Source organism: Coffea arabica, chromosome 3c (assembly GCF_036785885.1).
Source record: "Coffea arabica cultivar ET-39 chromosome 3c, Coffea Arabica ET-39 HiFi, whole genome shotgun sequence".
Taxonomy (NCBI): Eukaryota; Viridiplantae; Streptophyta; class Magnoliopsida; order Gentianales; family Rubiaceae; genus Coffea; species Coffea arabica.
In genome coordinates, this window is record NC_092314.1 from 11773552 (window position 1) to 11797676 (window position 24125).

Here is a 24125-nt window from a genome sequence, read left to right on the forward strand (position 1 = left end):
TTCTCTTCTTCACTATCCCACCAAAAATAATAATAATAATAATAATAATAAAACACAATAAAATAAAAGGAACGTAAATTTGAGGAAAGAAAGACTTGCTGGCCCTGGAGAAGGTGAGATTTATTTCTCCTTATTCTATACTAATATTTGAGAGTGATATTGAGGAAACTCCTTGCATAAGAGTAGACAAGCATGCATTTGAGGATGAGATTTTTTGAATTTTTTAGAGTTTTAAAATAGGCCATCCATGTTGACAACTCCAATTAATATAACATTGGTTACCGAAATGAACCAACAGAACATGTTTCAAGAATGCATTTTTCTGTATCCAATTTCCCTATTAAAATGTTGATGATGACAGATTGTCAACTTAATTTTATCAATTTCCATTTGTAATTAGTTCAAGATAAATTTGGGATTTTGGGTGAAGCCAATTTAACCCAACCATAGTTGAGTAATTGATTATCACTATGTGGGTCCACCTTGATAATCTCAATACTCTTCTTCACCCACTCACCAGAAACAAATAAGAAAAGCAAAGAAGTAGTAATTTTCAGGAAAGAAATACTTTGCTAGCTCTGCAGTTAGTGAGATTTGTTTCTCCCTTAAAATTTGAGAGTGAAACTGAGGAAATTCCCTGCATAAGAGATGGAGATGGCCTCCACTTGCAGCATATATCGTGTCTTACTTGATGTAGACCGGGATGTTCCTGACTATGTTCGTGATGCAATCAAACACATGAAATTTCTCAAAACATTTCTTATGTGTGCAAGAAAGTGGAGCCAAAGCAATGATTTGTACTTGGAATCTGACAATGTTGTGAAGAAGGTGAGTCTTCCATCTTTCTTATCTTGCATTGAAGATACCTTTCACAAATATGAGGAGGACTTTCAGTACTCTCTTTCCCTTAGATTAGAAACGGACAAAAATGACTATTATACTGTTAATCATGGAGTGTTCCCCGAAATTGAGAAACAGATCAAATCACTGAAGCAAGAAATCATCCAAAAAATCATCCAAATTTACTTTGCTTTGGCAAGCAGCAGGTCAAATTCTTGTATGACAGATGATGAGCTGTTGGAATTCATAGACCTCATCCTCCAAAATCTAGCAGATTTGACAAATTACTATATGGATCGGAAAATTAGTGAATCGTATACTTCTCCTGCTTTGAGTGCTCAAGTCCAAGCCCTTGAAGCAAAGCTGACATTCTTGAAAAGCTTCATTCCCTTTGCCAAAATGCGAGGAACTGCAGATATTCCTGCCTTGCTATTGGCGCACTTCGAAGTGGTGGCTTTGAACGCGGCACGCCTCTGTTACATGTGTTCTTATTGGGATGATGCTGACGAAATGCACAATCCTAAGTTCTTCTCCATGATATATGAACAACAACAGAAGATCAGGGCTGTTGATTTTCATGTCTACGAGACTTATATGGAAGTACTTAGAGCTTCATACTGCCCAGCATCATTACGTACACCAAGGGTGCAGGATAAGCAGATATTGAACAACTTCAATGATTCTCTTATAGGTTGTCTCTGGGAGCTGTTATGCTGCAGCTGTAGCTTTATGGATTCTATGAAAGATGAAATGGGAATACTCTATGCCGGACTGAGATTCTTGAGAAGCATTTTAAGGGAGCATCAGAAGAAAATGGATGAACAAAACGAAAAAATTGGTGCTCTTCTTAGTGAGGCAGGCATTATAATTTGCTCGCCTTCTCTAAACAGAGTGAAAGAAGGAGAAGTTAGCTTCTCAGAGTCCACAGATGCCCTTGGCTGTTATGATATGCTGGCTAATACCAACATCCATATCAAGCATTTTAAGGATCAGATCAGTGGCTCAAGTACTATAGAGAGTCTTCCTAATTCCTCTCATAGCTTAAGCTCACCAGAAGTTAGCAGGACTTCCAGCCGCATGCTATCAAAAGGTAAAATGCCAATAGCCCATGAAGTCATTGTTGGTCTTGATGATGAGGCAGCAAAAGTAATTGACCGACTTGTAAGCGGATCAAAACAGGTGGAAATTGTTCCCATTGTGGGAATGGCTGGCCTTGGTAAGACAACTTTAGCCAAAAAAGTTTACAATGATAGGTCAGTAATCTGTAACTTCCACATTCGTCTTTGGTATACTGTTTCTCAAGAATTTAACATGAAAAATGCGTTGCTTCAAATTTTGTGCTCTGATGGCAAACATTCTAGGAAGGATGAGTTTCAAAATCTGGATGAACATGCGTTGCTTGAAAAGCTCTATCAAAGGCTATTGAAGAATCGGTATCTTGTTGTTTTTGATGATGTCTGGGACATTGAGGTATGGAATGAGCTGAGAATTGCATTCCCCAATGACAAGAATGGAAGTAGAATCATCTTTACGAGTCGATTTTCTAATGTAGCTTCAGAGGTTCAATATGGTGGAGAACCTCACTATCTTCACCCACTCAGTGAGAAAGAAAGTTTTGAACTACTGCAGAAGAAGGTGTTTGGAGAAGAAGATTGTCCTAAAGCATTGCATGGATTCATGATGGAGATTGCCAAAAAGTGCAGGGGATTACCATTTGCAGTTGTTGTTGTAGCTGGAATTCTAGCAACTATAGATCATGATATTTTGGTTTGGAAAAAGTTTGCTGAAAGTTTTACTTCGACCACGGTGTCTGGTACAGACCAGTGGAAGAAGTCATTGGAGCTCAGTTATGAGCATTTACCATATCACTTGAAGGCATGCCTGCTGTATTTTGCAGCATTTCAAGAAGATGAAAAAATTGGTGCCAAGAATTTGATGCGTCTCTGGATTGCAGAAGGGTTTGTGGAAAAAATTGAAGGAAAGAGATCAGAGGTCATTGCAGAAGAATATCTGATGGACCTTATTGGTCGAAACTTAGTTATGGTAAGTAAAAGCGGATCCATTGGTGGAGTCAAAACTTGTTACATTCATGATTTGATATTTGAGTTTTGTAAGGCCGAGGCAAAAGAAAAGAATTTTCTTCAGGTCCTGCGAGGATATGATGAGCTTTCTACCTTTATTGAGCCTCCCAACCTACCTCGGTTGTCCATTCGCTCCAATGGAGAGGATTTTATAAAGTCAAAGCTATTTTGTCCACATTTAGGTACTCTGCTATTCTTCGAGGCTACTCCAGGATATGGGCGTCGGTTGCTTAATATCTCCTTCCTTTTTTGCATCTACAAACATCTTAAAGTTTTGAATTTAGGGAACATTAACCTATGGCTGAAGGAGCTTCCAACTGAAGTCGAATCACTTCTTTGTTTGAGGTACTTAGCCCTTACTGCTTGGTACATGAAATTCATTCCGCCATCTATAGCCAAGCTCTCACATTTGGAAACCTTTTGTCTCGTTTCTGGTGTGACGGTATCATTGCCAGATAGCATCTGGAACATGAAGAATTTGAGGCATGTATGTTTGAGGGGTGGCGTCGTCATTCATCTGCCTTCCAACAACAACGTTGTTGAAAACCTCTCTATTTTACCCAATTTAGACACACTCTCTACTCTGCATCTTGATCTTGATGAAGAGGGAGAGAACATATTGAGAAGGATTCCCAACGTTCGCCGACTTAAAATTTTCCAGTTGGGGGACCAAAACAGAGTATGCTGCAACATGAGTCGACTAGAATGCCTAGAGTCACTCACCTTAAGGGACGACTACTTCTTAGGTTCACGGGAACATGTTGAGCTTTCTTTTCCCATGAATTTGAGGAAGTTGTGTCTTATCAATCTGGGTCTTCCTGGTAGAAAAATGTCATTGATCGAACAACTACCCAATCTTGAAGTCCTCAAATTAAGAGCCCAGTCAATGGAGGGCCAAAAATGGGAGCTGATGGAAGGAGGATTCCCTAAACTCAGGGTCTTGACTTTGGAACATGCATGGATTGTGGAGTGGACAGAGGCAGACCCTGACAGTGATGATTACTTCCCGTGCCTTCAGCAATTAAAACTCCGCGGAATTCCTAATTTGGAAATGATGCCTGCTTGTTTAGGGGTTATATCTACTCTTGAAACAATTGCGGTGAATTTTTGCGGAGATGGTGTCAAATCTTTAGTATGGGAAATTGAAGAAGAGCAGAAAAATAATGGAAATGAGAATCTGAAGATCATTTATAAAAAATATTGAAGGGCATCAGCTGGTGCAATATCAGGTAATTTTTTTTGTACTTCAGTTGCCTGTAGCGCATGCACAAGCACATTGAAATTGATGAACAAACAACTAATTATTGCTCTATTTTTCCTTAATGATATCATCAGGGAGTGCTACGCTAGTTTTTCCTCTTGAGATTGTAATTGGTCATCCGTGTGGTCTGACTTTCTTTGGTGCTATTGTAGAAGATGGAGGTAAAAGTTGGAAAGGATCGATGGCTCTTTTCTTATCAAGATATGGTGGAAACAATGAATGAGATTCGTACATCGTGCACCATTTTATCAATCTGCACGATAGCATAGGGGTTATTCACATAATTTGCTGTTGGCGTATTTTGTGTAATTTCATTTTGCTGAATTTAGTTATGGTTGTGTGCTAATTCTTTTCAAACATGTATGAATTTGCTGCATTGGGACTTGGAAAATAGGGATAATGTACGAAGGTACTGCCACAAAAAGATTGGTTTTTGACTGGCAAGAAACTCTGTTATATTTTTTCATTTTTTTGGACAAATTACATTTTATCCTCCTATGATTTAGTGTTTTTGTACATAACCCCCTGTGGTTTCAAAAGTTATATATAACCTCCTCATGATTTGGATTAAAGTGTCAGAAATTATCATTAGTAACGAAACCTATTAAAATGTTGAAATTACCTTTATTTAAAAATTAAAATGGTTGACGTGATCAAAATATACAAACATAATATACATGACATACTAACTCTGTATGGGTTTATATTTTATCATATAATTCTCTTATAATTTAATGCTTTATCATAAAATCCCCCTATGATTTTCAAAATATACACATAACCCTTCTTGTGGTTAATAAATAATTTTCAACTTTATATAGGAGTATATTTTGACATTTTAGGTGATTTCGTTATGAATTGCAAATTTTGTCACTTTGACACTTTGATCCAAACCATGAGAAAGTTATGATAGCTTTTGAAACTATAGGGGAATTATGTATAAAAACACTAAATCACATGGGGGTAAAGAGTAATCTGCCCTGAAAAAGGTTCATAATTCTCATTTTCTATGCATATGTTTTTTTTCAAAAAGAAAAGGTAACTGAATTATAAAAAAAAAAGAAAAGAAAAGAAAAGGGACAACAAAGTATTGACTGCAATGAGCTGAAATCAATAGCGTTTTCTTCAACTGTTGTTGCAAGTTAATTTGGATCTACAACAAAAGCTGGTACGCTATTTAGTTTAGCTGCTATATATATAAAAGAAATTATTCATTGTTTGTCAAACTATTTAGTCTCTTCTCTAACATTTGATGTTGCAGTTGTCGTCGTTGTTTCATTTTTCCCTTTGAACTTTTATATTTCGCAAGCATGTCATAATTTCTTTCGGAGTGATAGAGCTTACCCAAAAAAAAAAAAAATTACTTTTGGAAAATTAAGCACCCAATATGATAACAACGTTAGAAAAGAAACAGGAATTTGCTTACCTTTGGGCATACATCATCCAAGTCCGAAAGTCTAACCAAGACTTAGGTGTCTATTAAAATTGTCCACTCTTTCCTCTCTGCCTGGTTTTTGCCTGAAAATTGCATCATTGGAAGCTATGGAAGTGCCAAGAATCAACTTGGAAGTTAAAGACAGATTGGAAAACTCATTGGTGAACTAAACTGGGATTTTTTCACACATATATGTCAATATACATTGATATGTAAATAGTGCACCGTTCATCACAAAGATATTTATCCTAATATTAGAGCCATTTTTTCGAGAATTCAACTTTTTCATGCAAACATGTAATCAATATGCATAAATTTAAGATAACATCAGATGAATTTAAACAAGTAGCCTTCAAATTTAAGATATTTGATTTCATAAATGTGCATTCACAATTAGAGAAGGTACTTTTCAAATGGCAAATCTAGAGGGTAACAAATTCTCCTACTTTATTTTGATCTTAGATCTTCTTTTGACTTATCAAAAAAGTGAAAACATGAAACTAATAATGGGTCGGATGGAGAGGAGTAGTAGAAATTTGTTTTCTAGATTCTTTGGTCACCCAATTTTTTCAATGGGTCAGTTCCGACCATTATGACAGTCTTGTGATTGTAGGTCTACCAAGCTTTATAGTCCACAACATGGATTGGATATGTCGATTAGCTCGCACCCCTTTTTTTTTTTTTTTTTTGGTCAATCGATAACATCTATTCCACACGTATTTCGACTCCTGTTCTAGCTTATTTTAGGGGGAGGGGAGGTCCAACTGGACTAATTAGAACATTGATGAAGACTGAACCACTATCAGATTTACCAAGTGCACTATATACCCGTATGGATTTTGAAGAAACTACATATAGTGGCATGGTGATGAGAGGCAAAGTTTGAACCTTAACCTCCCATCCCACCATGGTTTAAAGTCTTTAATGGTGACTAACAGCCCAAAGGGCTGTTGATTAGATCCCACCCTATTAGGAACTAAGGTTTTCAACCTTCTCAAAAACAAAAAATTTTTGTTTTTGTGTTTTTGTTTTTTCATAAATTGTTTTCATCTATCATCAGCAGCCGGCGGCCATGGGTCATTCTTCAAAGCATAGATCCGGACAACACTAATCCCTCACCAGCCATCCCCTCATTCTTTCTTGTATCCTTTTTATGGTTTGGATTGATCTATTTGGTGTTCTAAAATCAGATTTAAAAAAGAGGAAAAAAAACACCACATCACTTCAAGTCCAGGATTGTATGCAGTTTGTCCAATAAATAGATATTCATAATTCATAATTTCATATACACATGTTAATTAGAAGTATCAATCACAACCCAATTATATTAACCTGTCCAAATCCGCCCACTAATAACCCGCCAAAATCCGCTCAGTAACTTTAAATAGGTCTAAGAGAGTACCTAATTAAATCCATTTCATTGGTGGATAGTGGATTGACTCGACTCACCAATTTATACCCATTTAAAAATAAATATACATTTAAACTCAAATTTTAGTAAGTATTAAGAAAATAAATTTGAATTTCCTACGAATCTAATAACAATAAAATACAGTTCTTTCTTGTCAAACAACATGCGAAAAATAAAAAATAATAATAATAAATGGAATTTCAAATGAGTCATAAATTGGTAATTGAGTATACCAATATATATTTATTAAATAGGTATAAATGGGTTGATCCAATTATATTTATTACTAAATAGAAATCCGTCCAAATCACCCATTTTGACACATCTAATATTAATATATATTTACATGTGAAAAGTGCATCATTGATCACAAAAATATTGATGCTTAGGCTGTGTGTGATCAAAAATATTATTGATCACAAAGATATTGATACTTATTCATCTCAATATTATAGTCATTTTTTCATTACAAAAATACTGATAATTTTATAATTTCATGGATGTATGTAATCAGTGACATAACATTTGTTGACATAATAGTCGTCAATGTAGAATCTTTTCACGAGTCTTCCTTTCAAAGCTTTGATTATGCCATACGCTTTTGACAATATGGGCCTGTTTGGCACCCTAGTTTTTTACCAAGTTTTTTAGCTACTAGTTTTTTAACAACTTTTGCTACAGGAACCCAAAAAACTTTTCAAAGTTTTTTACCTAAACAGTTCAAAAATCTATACACAAAAAATTTCTCAAAAACTTTTCTTCCTCCCTCACCCAACCCACCACGCCAGACACCGCCTCCACCACCTCTCCCGATGCCGATCACCTATTCCGGCACCGCCGGTAACCTCAAAAATTTTTTTTTAATTTTTTAGTCCCTCACCCTCAAAAATTTATTATATATATTAAATATTTATAATATTATATATTTATTTAAACATATTATAAATATTTTATTTTATTTAAAATATATTTTTACATATTTATATAAATATTATATACCATATAAATTAATATTAATATAAATATGTAATTATACATTTATATAAATATTATATATTATATATTTAATATATATAATACATATTATATATATTACACATTTATGTATATATATTTATGTATATTTATATACAATTATATTATGTATTATGTATAACATAATACATTTATACATAATATTAACACACAATATTAATTATATATTTATACATAATACTAATACATTTATACATTTATATTAATTATATTAATACATTTATACATAATATTATATATTTATAATATATTAATTTATATATTTATATAATATTCATTTATAATAATATACAATTATTACATTTGTAAATATATTTATATTATGCAATATATATAATATAATACATTTATATATTTTTATATAACTATATAAATATATTTATTTATAAATGTATTATAAATGCATAAATATATATAAATATTTAAACAATAAAAATTATAAATTATAAACAATATTAATTATACATTTATACATAATATTAATACATTTATACATTTATATTAATTATATTAATACAGTTATACATAATCATCATATATATTTATAAATTATAATTTATACATTTATATAATATTCATTTATAATATATACATTTATACATTTATAAATATATGTATATTATGTTATATATATAATATAATACATTTATATATTTTTATATAAATATTTAAATATATTTATTTATAAATATTTATAAATGTATTATAAATGCATAAATGCATATAAATATTTAAACAATATTAATTATACATTTATACATAATATTAATACATTTATATAGTTATATTAATTATATTAATACATTTATACATAATCATCATATACATTTATAAATTATAATTTATACATTTATATAATATTCATTTATAATTTATACATTTATATTAATTATACATTTATAAATTTATAAATATATTTATATTACGTATTACATATAATATAATACATTTATATATTTTTATATAAATATATAAATATATTTATTTCTAAATATTTATAAATGTATTATAAATGCATAAATGTTTAAAAATATAAAAATTATAAATTATAAAATATTCAAAAATATGTTTTAAAAATACCTCTAAAAAATAATCCAAAAAACGTCTACAGTAACATTTCAAAAACTTCTACAAAAAAGTTTTTCACCTTACAAAAATTTCTACAAAATTTTTTCAAAAACTTCTACAGTACACTACAGTAAAGTTTTAGACAAACTCCCAAAAAACTCAGGTTCCAAACAGGCCCTATGATCCCTTTACGGTGGGAACGGTGCGTGTCAAAAATAATAATGGACACGCCGTGTTCTGTCCAATGTGTCATCGCTTGTGGTGGAAAAGGGTTTTGGAGTGGCAGCCACCGACCTCGTGCCTGGCAAAGAGGACACGCGAGGCCTAATTTAAAAGCTAAGCAGTTAAAGTTGGGTGTCTCTATGTGTCAAGTTCTGAACATTAACCATTCACTTAGTTGCAAATCACAAACTAAGGGTGTGTTTGGATTGCATTTTTCATCATTTTTCATGGAAAAATTACTATAGCGATTTGATATATATGAGAACAAAATGTGATAGGAAAATGTGATCACGAAAAACGATAATATTTTCCGACGGAAACAAGCAATCCAAACACACCCTTAGTCATTTCTACATTACTACCTACAAAATTTATACACTCAATTTTACCTATATGTATATATATATTTTTTTCTCTTCGCGTACCACCCAACGCATCGTTCCCCCCTAACTCATTTACACGTGTCTATGCTAAATGCAATGCACTTATTACAAAATGTAGGAGCTTTAATTAATTCATCGATGGAATTTAAAAATGTTTTACGCTTGTTCTACAATTTACTATACATCATATCACTTATATTTTTGTATAACTGAAAATCGGACAAAACCCTATTGTGGTACAGTCATCTATTTACTTTGCTCTTTCCATGACTATTGCCTTCTACTAATTCTACTCACCTTTTCTTTCACTTTTATTTCTAAAGTCATTACAATTGATCTCAATGGCCAAAGCAAATGCATTTCACAAATGTCATGTACTCCTACAATTACCAAAAGTTTTTAGGTCACTTAGTTGTATGCATACGATTCTGTATCTTCCACCTGTCTCCATAATACATTTGAATGGGTTGTTCGAAAACTCCTGCACACTTCTTTCACAATGTTCAAATTCCTTTCCTTAACCACACTTCAAACATGGCGGAATATTCTACAATTTGCATCATCAATTTTGCAGTTATACCACAATATTCTAATGTGCTACAAATTTCATGTGTTTGGGATTAACACTTTGTTCGTTAATATCTTAAATCGCGTTTTTTGCAATTGCACATTGCAACTTTAAAAAAAATAGTATATGACAAGTTTGTACTTTGGAGGAAGTCATGAAAACACATAACATAAATGTAAGCTTCTTAACACGAAATAATGACATGAAGATGAATACATATGTCATTTTATGATTGGTCTTTAGGATTGACGAAAACCTAGTCAGGTATTCTACAAATATCTTTTTATGTTTCATAACCAAAACCAAAAATGACCTCGATTCAGTGATTCGTTTCTACTATAACGCTATGCACACAACACTTACTTACATTTTTTCACGTCTAATAGAACCACCATATAAATTATAAAGGATTCACTAACCAATCACACTCCAACCTAACGAAATAGTCAGTTATTTTGCTTAACAATTTCAATTTCTTTTATATGCAATCATATATATTGCAAATTGTTATGGAATTCTCAGAGTATGATATAACCAAACAAAATATTTATCCTCGACCACTCCCATTTTCTATTGCTAGTTCTAAGAATATGTGAAAATCATCGTTATTTTGTAGGCACTAAAACAGTTTTTCCAAGCTAATCACACAACTACTTTAAAAGGGGGCTTAGTCACATTATCCGTACTTCAGTGGAGCATGGTGCAAATACTTCACTATCGTACCACCTTCTTTCGTATTTGCCCCACTAATCCCTCACTCAACACAATTCTTTTTAGGGATAATTTTAGAAACCTCTCCAGAGATTTCTTACAATTTCACTGAGCTCCTTTGAGATTTAAAAAATTATACCTACCTCCCTTGATTTGATAGTTTTAGTAATAAAATCTTAAAATAATATTGACTTGGTCAAATTTTTAAATGAATACCTAAAACTATCCTGTGTAATGAGTTTTAATTTTTTTTTTATACAATTATATGATTATCTAGTATAACTTAAGAAAAATGTGTCAAATTTTTAATGTCCATATCTACTATTTGATAAATAACTATAATAATAATTTTATCACTATAATAGGATATTTTTATGGTATTTTATTATGAATTTAGATTTGTAAGATAGAAAAAAATGTTGAAATAATTTATTTTGAATTTATGAATTTTTCGAGTAATGAAATTATTATAATTTAGTAGTGGTTTTGGGCAATTTTTTTTGGATTTATTATTAATTTTAATAACAAAAAATAGAAAACAAAGATCTGCAAAAACTTTATATTACATATAAGTTAAATCATCAAAAAAATCACTAGTTTGATATTTGGTTATAATAGAAACTAGAGATAATAATGATAGCTCTATAGTTTTATTGGCAAATTTTTTTTAAAAAAAAGGAATAAAAAAGAAAAAGAATGAAAAAATGATTTTAAAAGTCATTTAAGTATAAGCATACCAAATAAGGGAACTTCATTAAAATATTTAAGAATAATATTGTCATTTTAAATAAAAAGGGAGGCATTTGTAATTTTTAAAACTTTGAGAGAGCTAAATGAAATTATTAAAAACCTCAAGGGAGGTTTCTGAAATTATCCCTTCTTTTTATTTGACTTTTGTCGTATACCGCGAGGCATTCGTTTTTGACTTTTTGTTACTCTTGCGTGCGCGTCGGCCATCGGCCCATCGCTCACGAAGTTAAGGACCATGTGGCCTCCATTTCTGTCCTTCACACGTGTCTATCTCTCGTGCTGCTCTCTACGGTAGGAACGGTCAACGCGTTCCTACCATAAAGTGATAAAGGCATCCCTCAGTCCAGTCCATACTTCTTCTTCAGGCCTCAGCTACTAAAGAACAAGCTCTGCTGCACTCAACTCTTTCCTCTGTGTCTTGTGTTCTTGTCTGAAAATGGCGGCTTCAGAAGAAGTGAAAGTGCCAAGAATCAAGCTGGGCTCGCAAGGTTTTGAAGTTTCAGCTCAAGGGCTGGGCTGCATGGGCATGTCAGGCTCCTACGGGCCGCCAAAGCCCGAGCCTGATATGATCAAACTCATCCACCATGCTATTAGCAGAGGTATCACCCATCTTGACACCTCCGATTTCTATGGACCCCACATCAACGAAATCCTCATAGGCAAGGTAACCTTGATCATATTTGTAAATTTATATTCAGGTAAATCACACTTAATCCCAGGCAATTAAAAGCTTGTATCACTTTGTCCCTCTTAATTTTGTTTGCCAGCGATTAAAGTCCATTTGTCAATCCAAAAAGCTTGGATCTTTATTATGATGGAATATTAACCAAGATTCTGTGTGTTTGGACTGATATTTTGAGGAGGGAAAGGAGAGGAGATAAGGGAAAGGAAGGAAGGAACAAGATTGGTTGTTTTGCTTGAGTTTTGTTTCCATTCAAATGTGGAAAAAATTACATTTCCATTCAAAAGTGGATAGAAACGGAGGAAAAGGAATTCTTTTTAGTTCTAAAATGCCTCGAATACCCGAATTTTAGGCTTCAGATTTGATTCCTTTCTTTTCTATCAGATAACCAAACAACATCTTTAGGTTTTCTTTCACATCCATGTCTTACTCCAAACAAGACAATAGGAAAACTTTACTCCTCTGGTCTCCTTTTCTTTCTTTTTCACTAGGATGTTTTCATTCCTTTTCCTTCCCTTGAACCCTTATGGTTCCTAATAGGGCACCGTTCAATCCACCTTAATAATTTGATTAAGTATGAGGTTCCTATTTTTGTATTGAGGTTCACGTATACGAGTCTGTATATGTTCATGTTTTGCATCATATCTCATCAATGGTAAAGGTTGACTGTGAATTTGTATTGGAAGGAACAGGAAGAAGAACAGAAAAATGAAAAGGGATTGGCCTCTTTAAGAGAGTCAAACTTCTAAAGTCCATAGATTACATAATTTTCATTCTGCATGCTGCCATATTCAATAGGAAGGAGGAGTATATTAGTCTTAAAAATGAAAACGACGGAAAAACTCAGATTGATTGTGCCATGCATGGATCACAAATCGCCTTGCTATAACATGCAATGATGTGTATGTCCTCGATGATTGATGTTATGAAAGCATGGTTTTAGGCCTTGAAGGAAGGATTGAGAGAGAAAGTGGAGCTAGCAACAAAATTTGCATTGAGCTTTGAGGATGGGAATTTTATTATACATGGTGATCCAGCCTATGTGAGAGCAGCGTGTGAGGCCAGCTTGAAGCGGCTTGATGTGGACTGCATTGATCTCTATTATCAGCATCGCATTGATACACATGTGCCCATTGAAGTCACGGTTTGCTCCTTGTTTCCTTTCCTGAATTTAAGCTGCACCTCATTCTTGATGAAATGAAAGTTTGATCAAAGTAGTTGAAATTTGTGGAGAATAATTGAGTTCCATGTCTTTTGCAATTGCTTCAAAAATTGCAGAAAAAAGTTTGTTGCCCTTATGGTCTATGCTAATTTGCACAATCATAAAGCTGATAGCAGCGGGCATCCCAAAAATTACAAGCATCCAAAAGAGTTGTCTTATATTAGCTTGACAGCCCTGCTGAGGCCCTGAGAGCTTTAGAACCAGAAGACCTGTGTATTCTGTCTTTCATTTGAGATAGGCTATCTGATTCAGTATAGATATGCTATTTATCCACCTTATCACTTCTTTTCAGTCAGTGTCAAAAGCAATGCAGATGGGCATTCATTATTTGATATCTTAAGTACATGATGCTCATTTGTTATAACACTGAACATTTTGTAGAACGATTTCTGTATGGTCTTTTTAGTGCAGTCAGCGGAGAATATTTTACTTTTCCTGAATGGTAGGAAGAAATTTTCTTACACTATGATCACTCAAAATACCGGTAGTATGAATGAAATCCAGCAAAATTGATGACTAACATTTTTCATATGTATTGCCGTTAGTTTGTTTAGAAGAATCAACAATGTCATATAATGATATTAGCCAAGCGCTGTGGAGGTCTTGGTTTAATGGCGAAAGTTGAGGCCTCAGGACATACAATTCTCAAGTTCTAATACCCCTTCCTCCCTTCCTTCTTCTTAAATGCCACTCCTAAAAAAAATTGAAAAAAAGAAGATATTGGCCTAGCATCACGTCATGCATGGTCCAGCAGAGGTAAGTAACAAGTGGGGTTAATGACAATGTCATCAGCAGAGCTAAGTAACAAGTGGGGTTAATGACAATGTCATCTAGAGAAGTACTATGGCTGCTTGTTGCCATTTTTTTTTTATGGTGCTTTCAATTTGATGTATACTTTGACCAAGTTTTGCCACTGCACAGAACGAGTACTACTTTTAGTTTATGCATGTATAATTTTGATTCTATACTTTGGTATGGAATATAGTAAATCAGCTAGAATTTTCTTGTCCGTTAAAAATTCTCCTTCTCCCAGATAGGAGAACTTAAGAAACTGGTTGAAGAGGGTAAAATAAAGTATATAGGTCTATCCGAGGCCTCAGCTTCAACAATTAGAAGAGCACATGCTGTTCATCCAATAACAGCTATACAGTTGGAGTGGTCATTGTGGAGCAGAGATGTTGAGGAAGAGATCATTCCCACTTGCAGGTAGTGCATTTATTCTGCTTCATGTTCTACATGGTCTAGAAGAAACATGTTTTGAATTCACTTTGGTGTAATCTTTTAGAGAGCTTGGCATAGGGATTGTTGCATACAGTCCACTCGGACAAGGATTCTTCTCTTCAGGTCCAAAGCTGATCGAGAATTTGACTGAAGGTGACTACCGAAAGGTTTGTGAATATCCAAAAAGATTATTAGTTTCTAGTATAGTATATGTATAGTTAGTATGAAATTCTGTCATCTATTTTACCACATTCAGCAGCATTGTTGCTCAACATCCCTGTTCTTGTCTCTCTGTTACATGTTGCTGCACTATTTGATGTCCAATAATTTGGTTGAGCTTTCCTAAAACTGTCTAATTTAATTAACTTCTATCCAACGGAGTGACACAACAAGCTTTTTTCTATCTGACAAGCCTTGTAGTCTTGGATTCCAATAAATGCAGTTTTTGGCATTGTTTGAAACTGAACCTTTTGTACAGACAGGATAGAAATTGTGTGCTATGTATTTAGTTAGATTTAAAGATATCACTAGCGTTGTCAACTATCACAAGCAGTGGGAGTGTTCTATTTTGTGGTGCAAAAATATCCTGGACATGAAAAAAGGAAGAAACTATCTCTCTTTTTTTTTTTTATAGTCTCTTTACAATTTTGAGGGGAAATGGACTTACATTGCAATGTCATCGTCTGGTCTAGGGCACAAAAGCTGTGCATTGTCCTCTCAAATTGCTATTCTCCCTTTCCTATACATCCTTTAACTGTGATAATACTGTCCTGATAGTTCAAAAATGTGTTTGATATCTATTTTGAGTTCCTTCTTTAATGAGAAATGTACATCAGGATCTACCTTCCGCAATTGATGTTTCTTGGAGTACTCAGTCCACCTTACAGGATTGTTCTTTCCCCGGAACTTTGTGCACCTCAAACAATATAATCGAATATCTTGAAGTTATTCGTAACGTCTTCTTTTGTAGACAACACATGCTTTGCTCCCTTTTGAATTTCTGGCATTACAGTTGCTTAAATGTTGAAATTCATACAATGCAGTATCAGCCAAGGTTTCAAGCAGAGAATTTGGAGCACAACAAGAACTTGTATGAGCGGGTCAATGCCATTGCTTCAAGGAAGGGTTGTACTCCATCACAGCTAGCATTGGCCTGGGTCCATCACCAAGGCAATGATGTTTGCCCCATACCTGGCACTACCAAGATTCAGAACCTCGATCAGAATATAGGAGCTTTGTCTGTAAAACTGTCCGCAGAGGATAAGGCGGAACTCGAATCTATTGCTGCCGCTGTCAAGGGTAATAGATATGCGACTGACGCCAACACTTGGAAAACTTCCGACACTCCACCTTTGTCAACCTGGAAGAGCACATGAAGAGCAAGTTTGTTTTGGTATTTGATGGACTTTTATTTTAGTTTTGGCTTGGAAGAGCACATGAAATGCAAGTTTGGTTGTTTGGTCTGATATTTCGTGGACTTCTGTTTTATTTTAGCTTTGACGTCTTGTGAAGTAATCTTGAGGTACAAAAGTGTTACGTCCTGGATTTTGTAGTAATCATGAAGTACAATAGAGTTATGTCCCAAGTTCTGGATGTGATATAATTCCAAATCCATGATCCCAATAACTTTTGTATAAAATCACCACTTATAAACCTTTCCTTTCCTGCTTACATGGGACTTGGGGTCTCTCATTTTCTCTCGGAGGCTCCCTTTAAGATCTCTGCATAGGGATAGGTGATGAAGCGGAGCAGGGTAGGCGGCGGGTGATTTTTGTGCCCCCGCCTTAAATGGGACCAGGGGCAGTGGTGCTTCGCCGCCCTATTCCCTATCCCATCCCTGCATCAATTAAATAAATATAAATAAAATTATATGTGTACCCTAATAATTAGAAATTTAACCTAATAATTGTAAATTAATTCTAAATAAACTGGATTGATTCATTAATTATTTGTGATTGGAATTAATTAGCTTGTATATCATTTTTTATTCTACTAATTTTTGCGAAATAGTCTTACTAGAAAATAGAAATGCACTCATTATACTGTCTATGGTCATTCAATTATTAGGCAGCGCCGCTATTTGAAGTTACGGCGGATAAATTCAATATAAAGGTGTGACGCAGTTATATTTTGAAGGGATAGTTCAATTTGTGGTTAGCATGTTAATTTCCTATCTTCTATTTTTGTTATGATATTTGCTTTTCAGGTTGGCAAAATCTTTGATTAAATGACTGAAGCTTGTAGCGAATCAAGTTTTTGCAACTTCTTGTCAAGCTGCTTTATCGAGGCTGGAACACTGGCTGAGTTTTGTTGTAATCTGTTAAGAAAAATTAAAAGCATAATTTCAGAAATCTCCTCTGAGGTTTCTGACAATTTCACTAAGTTTCCTTGAGGTTTTTAATATTACACTTATCTCTCTTGATGATAGACAATAATTATAATAACCTTCATAATTTTTCAAAAGACAAGCCATTGATAAAAAAATGGAACAGAAAAAAGAAAAACAATACTTCTTGACCAGGTCATATATTGTTGCCAAGCTATTTCAACCATGATCATTGAATCGTAACCTTCTATCACTCAAATATACTAATCAAGGTAGATGTCTCTCTCCTTCTATGACTTAAATATGCTACTGTTGTTGATGATGATGGAAGCCATCATCACTGCCAACAACCCAATTGTTCATATTATTAAGTACAAAAAAGCTACTGGTTAATGGAAAAGTATAATTTGATAAACTGTACTAAAACTACTACCCAAACTTGCATCTTGTTGATGTTATGTTTGGCTCCTCTTAATAGACATCAAACTTGTTCTCAATAAAATTGTGTCAATTCAGAAAAAAAAAATGTAACTAATTTAGGATGACCAATCCAAATGTTGAGAGCAGAGGTTAGAAGAATTTTGGTAACTGAGGACTTGGCCATTTGAGTGGGGAAAAGGTAAGGATTATGAGTTTTATTACTAACGGTTTGGTAGGCAATATATGGAAGAAACCTATAGGGTGGTAAAGATTGTGAAAGTAAGAATTGCGACGGTGGATTTTGGTATCTAAAACAAAGAGTTTGTTCGAAAGAAGAAGAAGTGATAAGAGTTTAAAAGTTTGGATAGATGTAGAAAATCATGGAGATGAAAAATATCAAGAAATTGGCTAAATAATAAAACTCATAATTTTTGTAGTATACAAGTATATTCTCGATTTTTTTTAAAAAAATAATGATTATTCATATTGAGGAAATTTAGATGAGGGCAATTTTGGGCATTAATATACTTTTTTGTCTTACATCATCAAGGTGAAACCCAACCTATATTCTAGGGGAGGTATGTGTAATTTTCAAAACATGAGGGGAGCTGTCTGAAATTACTAAAAACTTTACTGAAAACCTCAAGGGAGGTTTTGAAATTATCCCAACCAATTAAATGGGTTTAATTAGGTACTCACTTAGACTCATTTAATGTCAATGGGCGAATTTGGACCGGTTATTAGTGAACGGATTTGAATGGATCAATATAATTGAGTTGTGATTGACACCTCTAGTTAACATATGTATATGACATTATGAATTATGAATATCTATTTATTGGACAAATTGCATATAATATTGGACTTGAAGTTATGTGGTTTTTTCTCCCTCTATTTTAAAAGTAGGTAGGCTCACATGTAAAATTCCACAAGAAAGATGCTAGCTCTGGAGAAGGCGAGATTTGTTAATATTTCTCCTTGTGCTACGCTAAAAATTTGAGAGTGAAATTGAGGAAGTGCCTTGCATTATAAGAGATGGAGATGACCTCCACTTGCATAGATCTGATCTAATTGAGCTCATATGTAAGTAGATATTAATTATAATATTTTCCTTGAAGGAATTTAAAATAGATGATCAGTGTTAATGTTAAAAAGAATGCCTACATATCATGAGGTTTAGGAGTATTTTCTTAATCAAACTACTTGATTTGATACTTTGATCAAACTGCTTGAACTCAGCCAGCCAATATTGAGGCAGGTTTGTTGCTAAAAAGCTGGCTTGCAAGGTTCGATTGTAGTCCTATCTAAGAGATAAATACAACACTATAAAAGTCTTATCAACTCATTAGCTGTCTATAATATTATTAAATTTAACCACAAGAGAATATGAAAATGTTCTTGTGACATATATCAATTTGCCCAAAATTGTTCAGGTCCCCGAAAAGGCGAAAACCTGAATATAGTTGCTCACATATAAAAAATGGAGCAGATTAGAATCACAAGGCTAGAGATCGGCTACACATTGTGAATGAAATCTTCTCCCGTCTAAAACATTGCCCCTTAAAGGCTAAAGCTTCAATTAAGGAACAGGAAAAGTGACCGTCCGGTGGCCATTCTTGACCAGAACAGTATCCGGTCTCCTTTTTTTTTTTTTTTTGTCGAAACGGTAGAATTTCTATAACCTAATCTATCCCAATCTAAGAGGAAGGGGAGGGGGATTCGATGTGAGTAGAGACTCCATCGAAGAAAGTCAATAAAGGCTGCCACCTAAAGTGACAATTTGGTGGAAGGCAAAGGTTGAACCCCTGACCTCCCACCCCACCAAGAGTGGTGGTGGCCACTGAGCTAGAGCTCTGTGGTTGTATCCGGTCTCTTCAATCTATCGAATTCTGCACATGGACCCGCCGAATGTGGAAGAAAGACTAATATTAAGAGTTGAATTGATTTCTAATAGAGCTGGGTTTGTTTGAATAGAGTGTTATTTAAAATATTATTTGGAATAACAACTGTAGTATTTTTTTACGATGTGATGTATGTGAGATAAAAAGGTGGTTGGAAATATAAAAAGGTGAGTTGAAAATGTGTTTGTAATGGAAGTGAAATATTATTTAAAAAAATTTGGTATCCAAACAAAAGCAGTATTAGCTTGCATTTCAGTTCTTACTCTTGAGACTATGACACAAGATGCATTTGATAAAATTGAAATTGAAATTTTAAAATTATTAAATTATTAAATATTAAATCTAATACATTTGAATGTATGTCATATTAAGTGATAAGTGAATAACTTATCACTTATTTTTTAGTATATATTTTGCCAAAAAAATATAGTACTACTTAATTAATTCAGATGTTTAATTTTTTATTATTAAATATGTTTAAACATGTTAAAATCTGAATCTATTAAATTTAAGTATTGAATTGAATTGAATTATCAAATAGGACCTAATTCTCAGTCAACTCGTGGAAGTTTTCTACGTAAATAAGAAGAATTGATATCAAACATTTAAAAATATGGGTATGCCTTAGCCATGAACCCTGTGTTAAAAAGCAAGGAAAGGGAGGGTTCTCTGGTCGTGCTTGACCCGAAGAGCAGCCAGTCCCCTTCTCTCTCATTTTCCAAATGGAAACCCTCAATGTTGAAGAAAGACTAATGAGAAGACTTTCAATTAATTTCCAATGGCCCAAGTAACACTGAAAGGGGCATATACTTGCGTCTAGATAGGAGATTATCTCGGATGATTTTTTTAAAAAATATTTTATCAGTTTTTTTGATATAATATATATGAGATAAAAAGATAATTGAAAAATATATCTATGATACATAGATAAATTAGTATAAATAATTAGTATGCATTTATGTCCTGACTCTTGAAAAAAGTACTGCTGCTAATTAGTAGAATTTTTTACTTCTTTAATCCAATCATTTTCTTTGACCATTGTATATTGGTAACATTAATGCACTCATTAATTTTGAACGTTATCATTTTACTCTTTATGTTTATTATCTTAGTGTTTATATTTATTATGATTAGGATTGTCACTGGAGCCAGGCTACCCGAGCTTGGCTCGTTCTGCCCAAAAAAAATTCGATGAGCCCAACCTTTCATTAAGCCGATATGAGTTTGAGCCTAAAAATTATGTCCGAATTAAATATGAGTCGAGTTTGGACCTCATTAAGTTCAAACTCGATATAGGCCCAACCCTTAAATTAGCTATATATATAAGGATATGTATGTAATATAATTATACATTCGAATATATTATTACTAAATATTAAATATATACAAATTTCAAAACACAAAAATACATTTGAAGACATATCTACTAACTTTCTTGAGAGCCAATATTGATATTACATAATTGAAATTCTAACTTTTCTTATGGTTGAGCAAATTTTTTGGTTGATTTCTTTTTGGTCTAGAAATATAAATCATCAAGCATGTTTGGATTCAAGTCACAAAGGTATGACGAAGTTTCAACTTTTGAAAATGTATTGACTTATGACCGCATGTTTTATTACTATTTTTCATGTATTTTGAACGAATTGGATATAAATATTGTTAAAAAATTCTTGATTTATGTGCTTTTTAAGAACTATTACTTGTTCATGTTTAGTTTTAATGTGGTAATCTTGTGAATATTAAATTAGCTTTACAACTCAATAGTTATAGTAATTATATAAGAAAATTGAGGAGCAATAACTGAGCTTGAACTAAGCCTAAATAAGGCTCAAAACCGAAATATTTTGTGAGTTGAGTATGATCATCACATTTATTAACCCGAACCTCATGGCCCGAAGTTTGAAAGTGTTACAAATTAAATGAGTTGAATCTGAACTTATAAGAGCCCGACACATATGTCCCGATCGACAGGCCTAACTGTGATGATACGTATATTTTATAATACAATTGATGCTAGTAATTGTAGAAATCTCAAATTCTCTACTTCCAAAATTTCAAGGGTTAAAGCCCTCAAATTCTTTTCCTTCAATTCTTTACTTTGTTGGTCCCGGTTATTAATCTCCCAGATCAATGGTCATGATTATTAATAGAAGGGAATTAGAAGAGAAAGTGGTCAAATTTTTAGTGGTTTGCTCAAGAAAGAAAACAATTGAAGAAAATTGGAGAGCTAGCTTGAAGATTCATGCTAAAAGAAAAATATGAAAAGATAAACCAAATAAATCTATATTTATATACATACTCTCTATAAAAAGTCTTTTGGATCATTCATATTTTAATGTTTCTTTATTTTTTTTAATCTTCCTCATAGTCCCACACATATAACTCCGCGTTATTCCTATACCTGCACCAATAGTGTGTGAACCCACACTATTTTGAAAGAATTAACGACTTTAGAGTGCAAAACGATGGAATTAACAACTTTGTTTTCGCTGTTCGGGTAATATAGAAGAAAATAGGGAATGTCTGTTCAAGCTTTCAAGGCCTGTCTCAGTTGTAATTATTTTCATTCAACTGAAAGAATCCATTAAACTAAAACCTCTAATGTCATTTTACTTTTTCCATAGTAACGAAAATGAAAAGTGTTATTTCATAGAATTTATGTATGTAATAATAGGATGTGACTATATGCAGTAACAATGCTTAAATTTTTCAAAGAAACAATCAATTTACAAAGATTAAAGTAAAACAAGTGTAGGTGCAATTAGGCTAGGGCTGCAAACGAATCGAGCCGCTCGCGAGCCGCTCGAGTCAAGCTCGAGTCGAGCTCGAGATTAATCGATCTCGAGTCGAGCTCGAGCCGGCTCGAGTCAAACTCGAGCTCGAACTCGAGCTCAGAATATTAAGCTCGTTAGCTCGTGAGCCGGCTCGCGAGCTTGAGTATATATATATATATATATTTTATTTTTATTTTTATTTAATAATAAAATTATGTATATTATATCTATATTTTTTTTATTTTTTATTTTCATAGTGAAATTACGTATATATCCTTAATATTTTATTATTTATTAAGAAAAAATATTATTTTATTTATTTTTTTAAAAATAAAATAATTATTTTTTTATTTTTTTCGAGCTCGAGCTCGAAAATTGCTGGCTCGTCGAGCTCGAGCTTGGTAAAATTTAGTCGAGGCTCGGCTCGATTAGCTCAAAGCTCGACTCGACTCGGCTCGTTTGCAGCCCTAGGGGTGGCAATCGGGTCGGTTTGAGTTCTAAGTATAACAAAAAACTGACCTGAACCTGACCCGTCAATCCGAAACGGGTCAGGATACTTGACACGAACCCGAAAATTTCGGGTTGGTGGGTCAACTCGAAATGACCTGAAACTTAATTTTAATTTATTAATTTATCACTGTAATTTCTAATCAAATCAATTTCTCACAAAATTAATTACATCATCAAGTAATAAAAATTTAAATAAATAATTTCAAACCAAATCTAAAATAAATTAAATACCGTAAAAGTGTTTTATCCCAAACCAAATATAAAATAAATTAAAACAGTATAAAAGTAAAAAATAACATAATGTATTATTTATCCAAATATAATAATTTCAACTTCACACAAGTTAAATAAATTCATTTAGGATTAAGTAATTAATACCTTTGAAAAAAAGAATGATTTAGTTTAGTTAGATAAAATAATTTTTATGTTTATTAAATTATTTTTAATTCGTAAACGGGTTATATCAGGTCACCACGGGTTGATCCGAAAATGACCTGTTTTCTTTTCAGGTTCGACCCAATTCTGACCCGAACCCCCAAAACCTCAACCCAAACCCATTAATTTCGTATTAGATTCATATCGTGTTTTCGAGTCGTATCAGGAATTGCCACCCCTAGGTGCAGTAAATCAAGTTAAATTTTTACGCTTTTGCAGTATAGGTGCAGGGACTCTTTGCCAATGGAGTGGTCCTTCTCAACTCCAATATGAGGAGTATGAAATAGTCCAAAAATAATAAACTTGTCAATGAAAACTTCTTCACTCTACTAAACACAAGATGACTTTATGATAATCCAGCATTTTCTCTTTTACCTTGCTGTTCTTTTGTTTCTTACTCTGTTTGAATGCGTACAAAATTTTGATCAACTCCAATTAATGTGCTTGTAATGACTAGGGAAACTAAGACAGACTCATATTTGTAATACAAACCAAAAACAGAAAATGTTTCAAGAATGCATTTCGCTGTAATCCTGAGAGATTGCCATATCAAATTTCCCTAATAAAATGTTGATGACAGAGTCAACTAATTTTTATCTTTTTTTTTTTTGTCAGCAACGATACATTTGTATAACCTACTCTATCTTAATCTAGGGGAAGGGGAAGCCTAAGGAGGCTGTGGTAGGGACTAGTGGGTATACAGACCCAACTAGATCAAGAAAGTACTATGGCACAATTCTTAAATATTTTTCGCTGCTGGTGAGATTTGAACCCTCACCAACAGCCTAAGGGAGGGACTTGCCCAAGGAGGGACTTAAGTCCCTCCCTGTAGCCACTGAGCCATTGGCCCAGTGGTTGAGTCAACT

General features: G+C 33.3%; 2 protein-coding genes across 4 annotated transcripts; both read left to right on the forward strand.

Moving 5' to 3' along the window:
• The first annotated feature begins 531 nt into the window (after nt 1–531).
• On the forward strand, nt 532–4648 carry LOC113734649 (putative late blight resistance protein homolog R1A-3). Of its 3 annotated transcripts, XM_072082249.1 has the most exons (3): nt 532–2093; nt 2202–4150; nt 4335–4648. In XM_072082249.1, exons 1-2 carry the CDS (start codon nt 649–651, stop codon nt 4123–4125), a joined length of 3369 nt encoding a protein of 1122 aa, XP_071938350.1. In that variant the 5' UTR covers nt 532–648; the 3' UTR covers nt 4126–4150; nt 4335–4648. The 3 variants fall into 3 exon arrangements, with proteins under 3 accessions (XP_071938350.1, XP_027117068.1, XP_027117069.1); XM_027261267.2 differs by having other exon boundaries at nt 532–4150; nt 4257–4648; XM_027261268.2 differs by having other exon boundaries at nt 532–4150.
• A 7463-nt stretch (nt 4649–12111) lies between these two features.
• Nucleotides 12112–16475, forward strand: LOC113734651 (auxin-induced protein PCNT115-like). The gene is made up of 5 exons (XM_027261277.2): nt 12112–12429; nt 13391–13591; nt 14703–14875; nt 14955–15057; nt 15934–16475. The coding sequence occupies exons 1-5, from the start codon at nt 12202–12204 to the stop codon at nt 16264–16266; spliced, it is 1038 nt and encodes a 345-aa protein (XP_027117078.1). The 5' UTR covers nt 12112–12201; the 3' UTR covers nt 16267–16475.
• Nucleotides 16476–24125: the final 7650 nt, after the last annotated feature.

Bases quoted from the DNA above. Each gene is read 5' to 3' on its own strand.
- LOC113734651 (XM_027261277.2), top strand. From the start codon at position 12,202: ATGGCGGCTTCAGAAGAAGTGAAAGTGCCAAGAATCAAGCTGGGCTCG. The intron at 12,430-13,390 runs GTAACCTTGATC...GCATGGTTTTAG, and splicing joins ACGAAATCCTCATAGGCAAG to GCCTTGAAGGAAGGATTGAG. The intron at 14,876-14,954 runs GTAGTGCATTTA...GTAATCTTTTAG, and splicing joins GAGATCATTCCCACTTGCAG to AGAGCTTGGCATAGGGATTG.
- LOC113734649 (XM_027261267.2), top strand. From the start codon at position 649: ATGGAGATGGCCTCCACTTGCAGCATATATCGTGTCTTACTTGATGTA.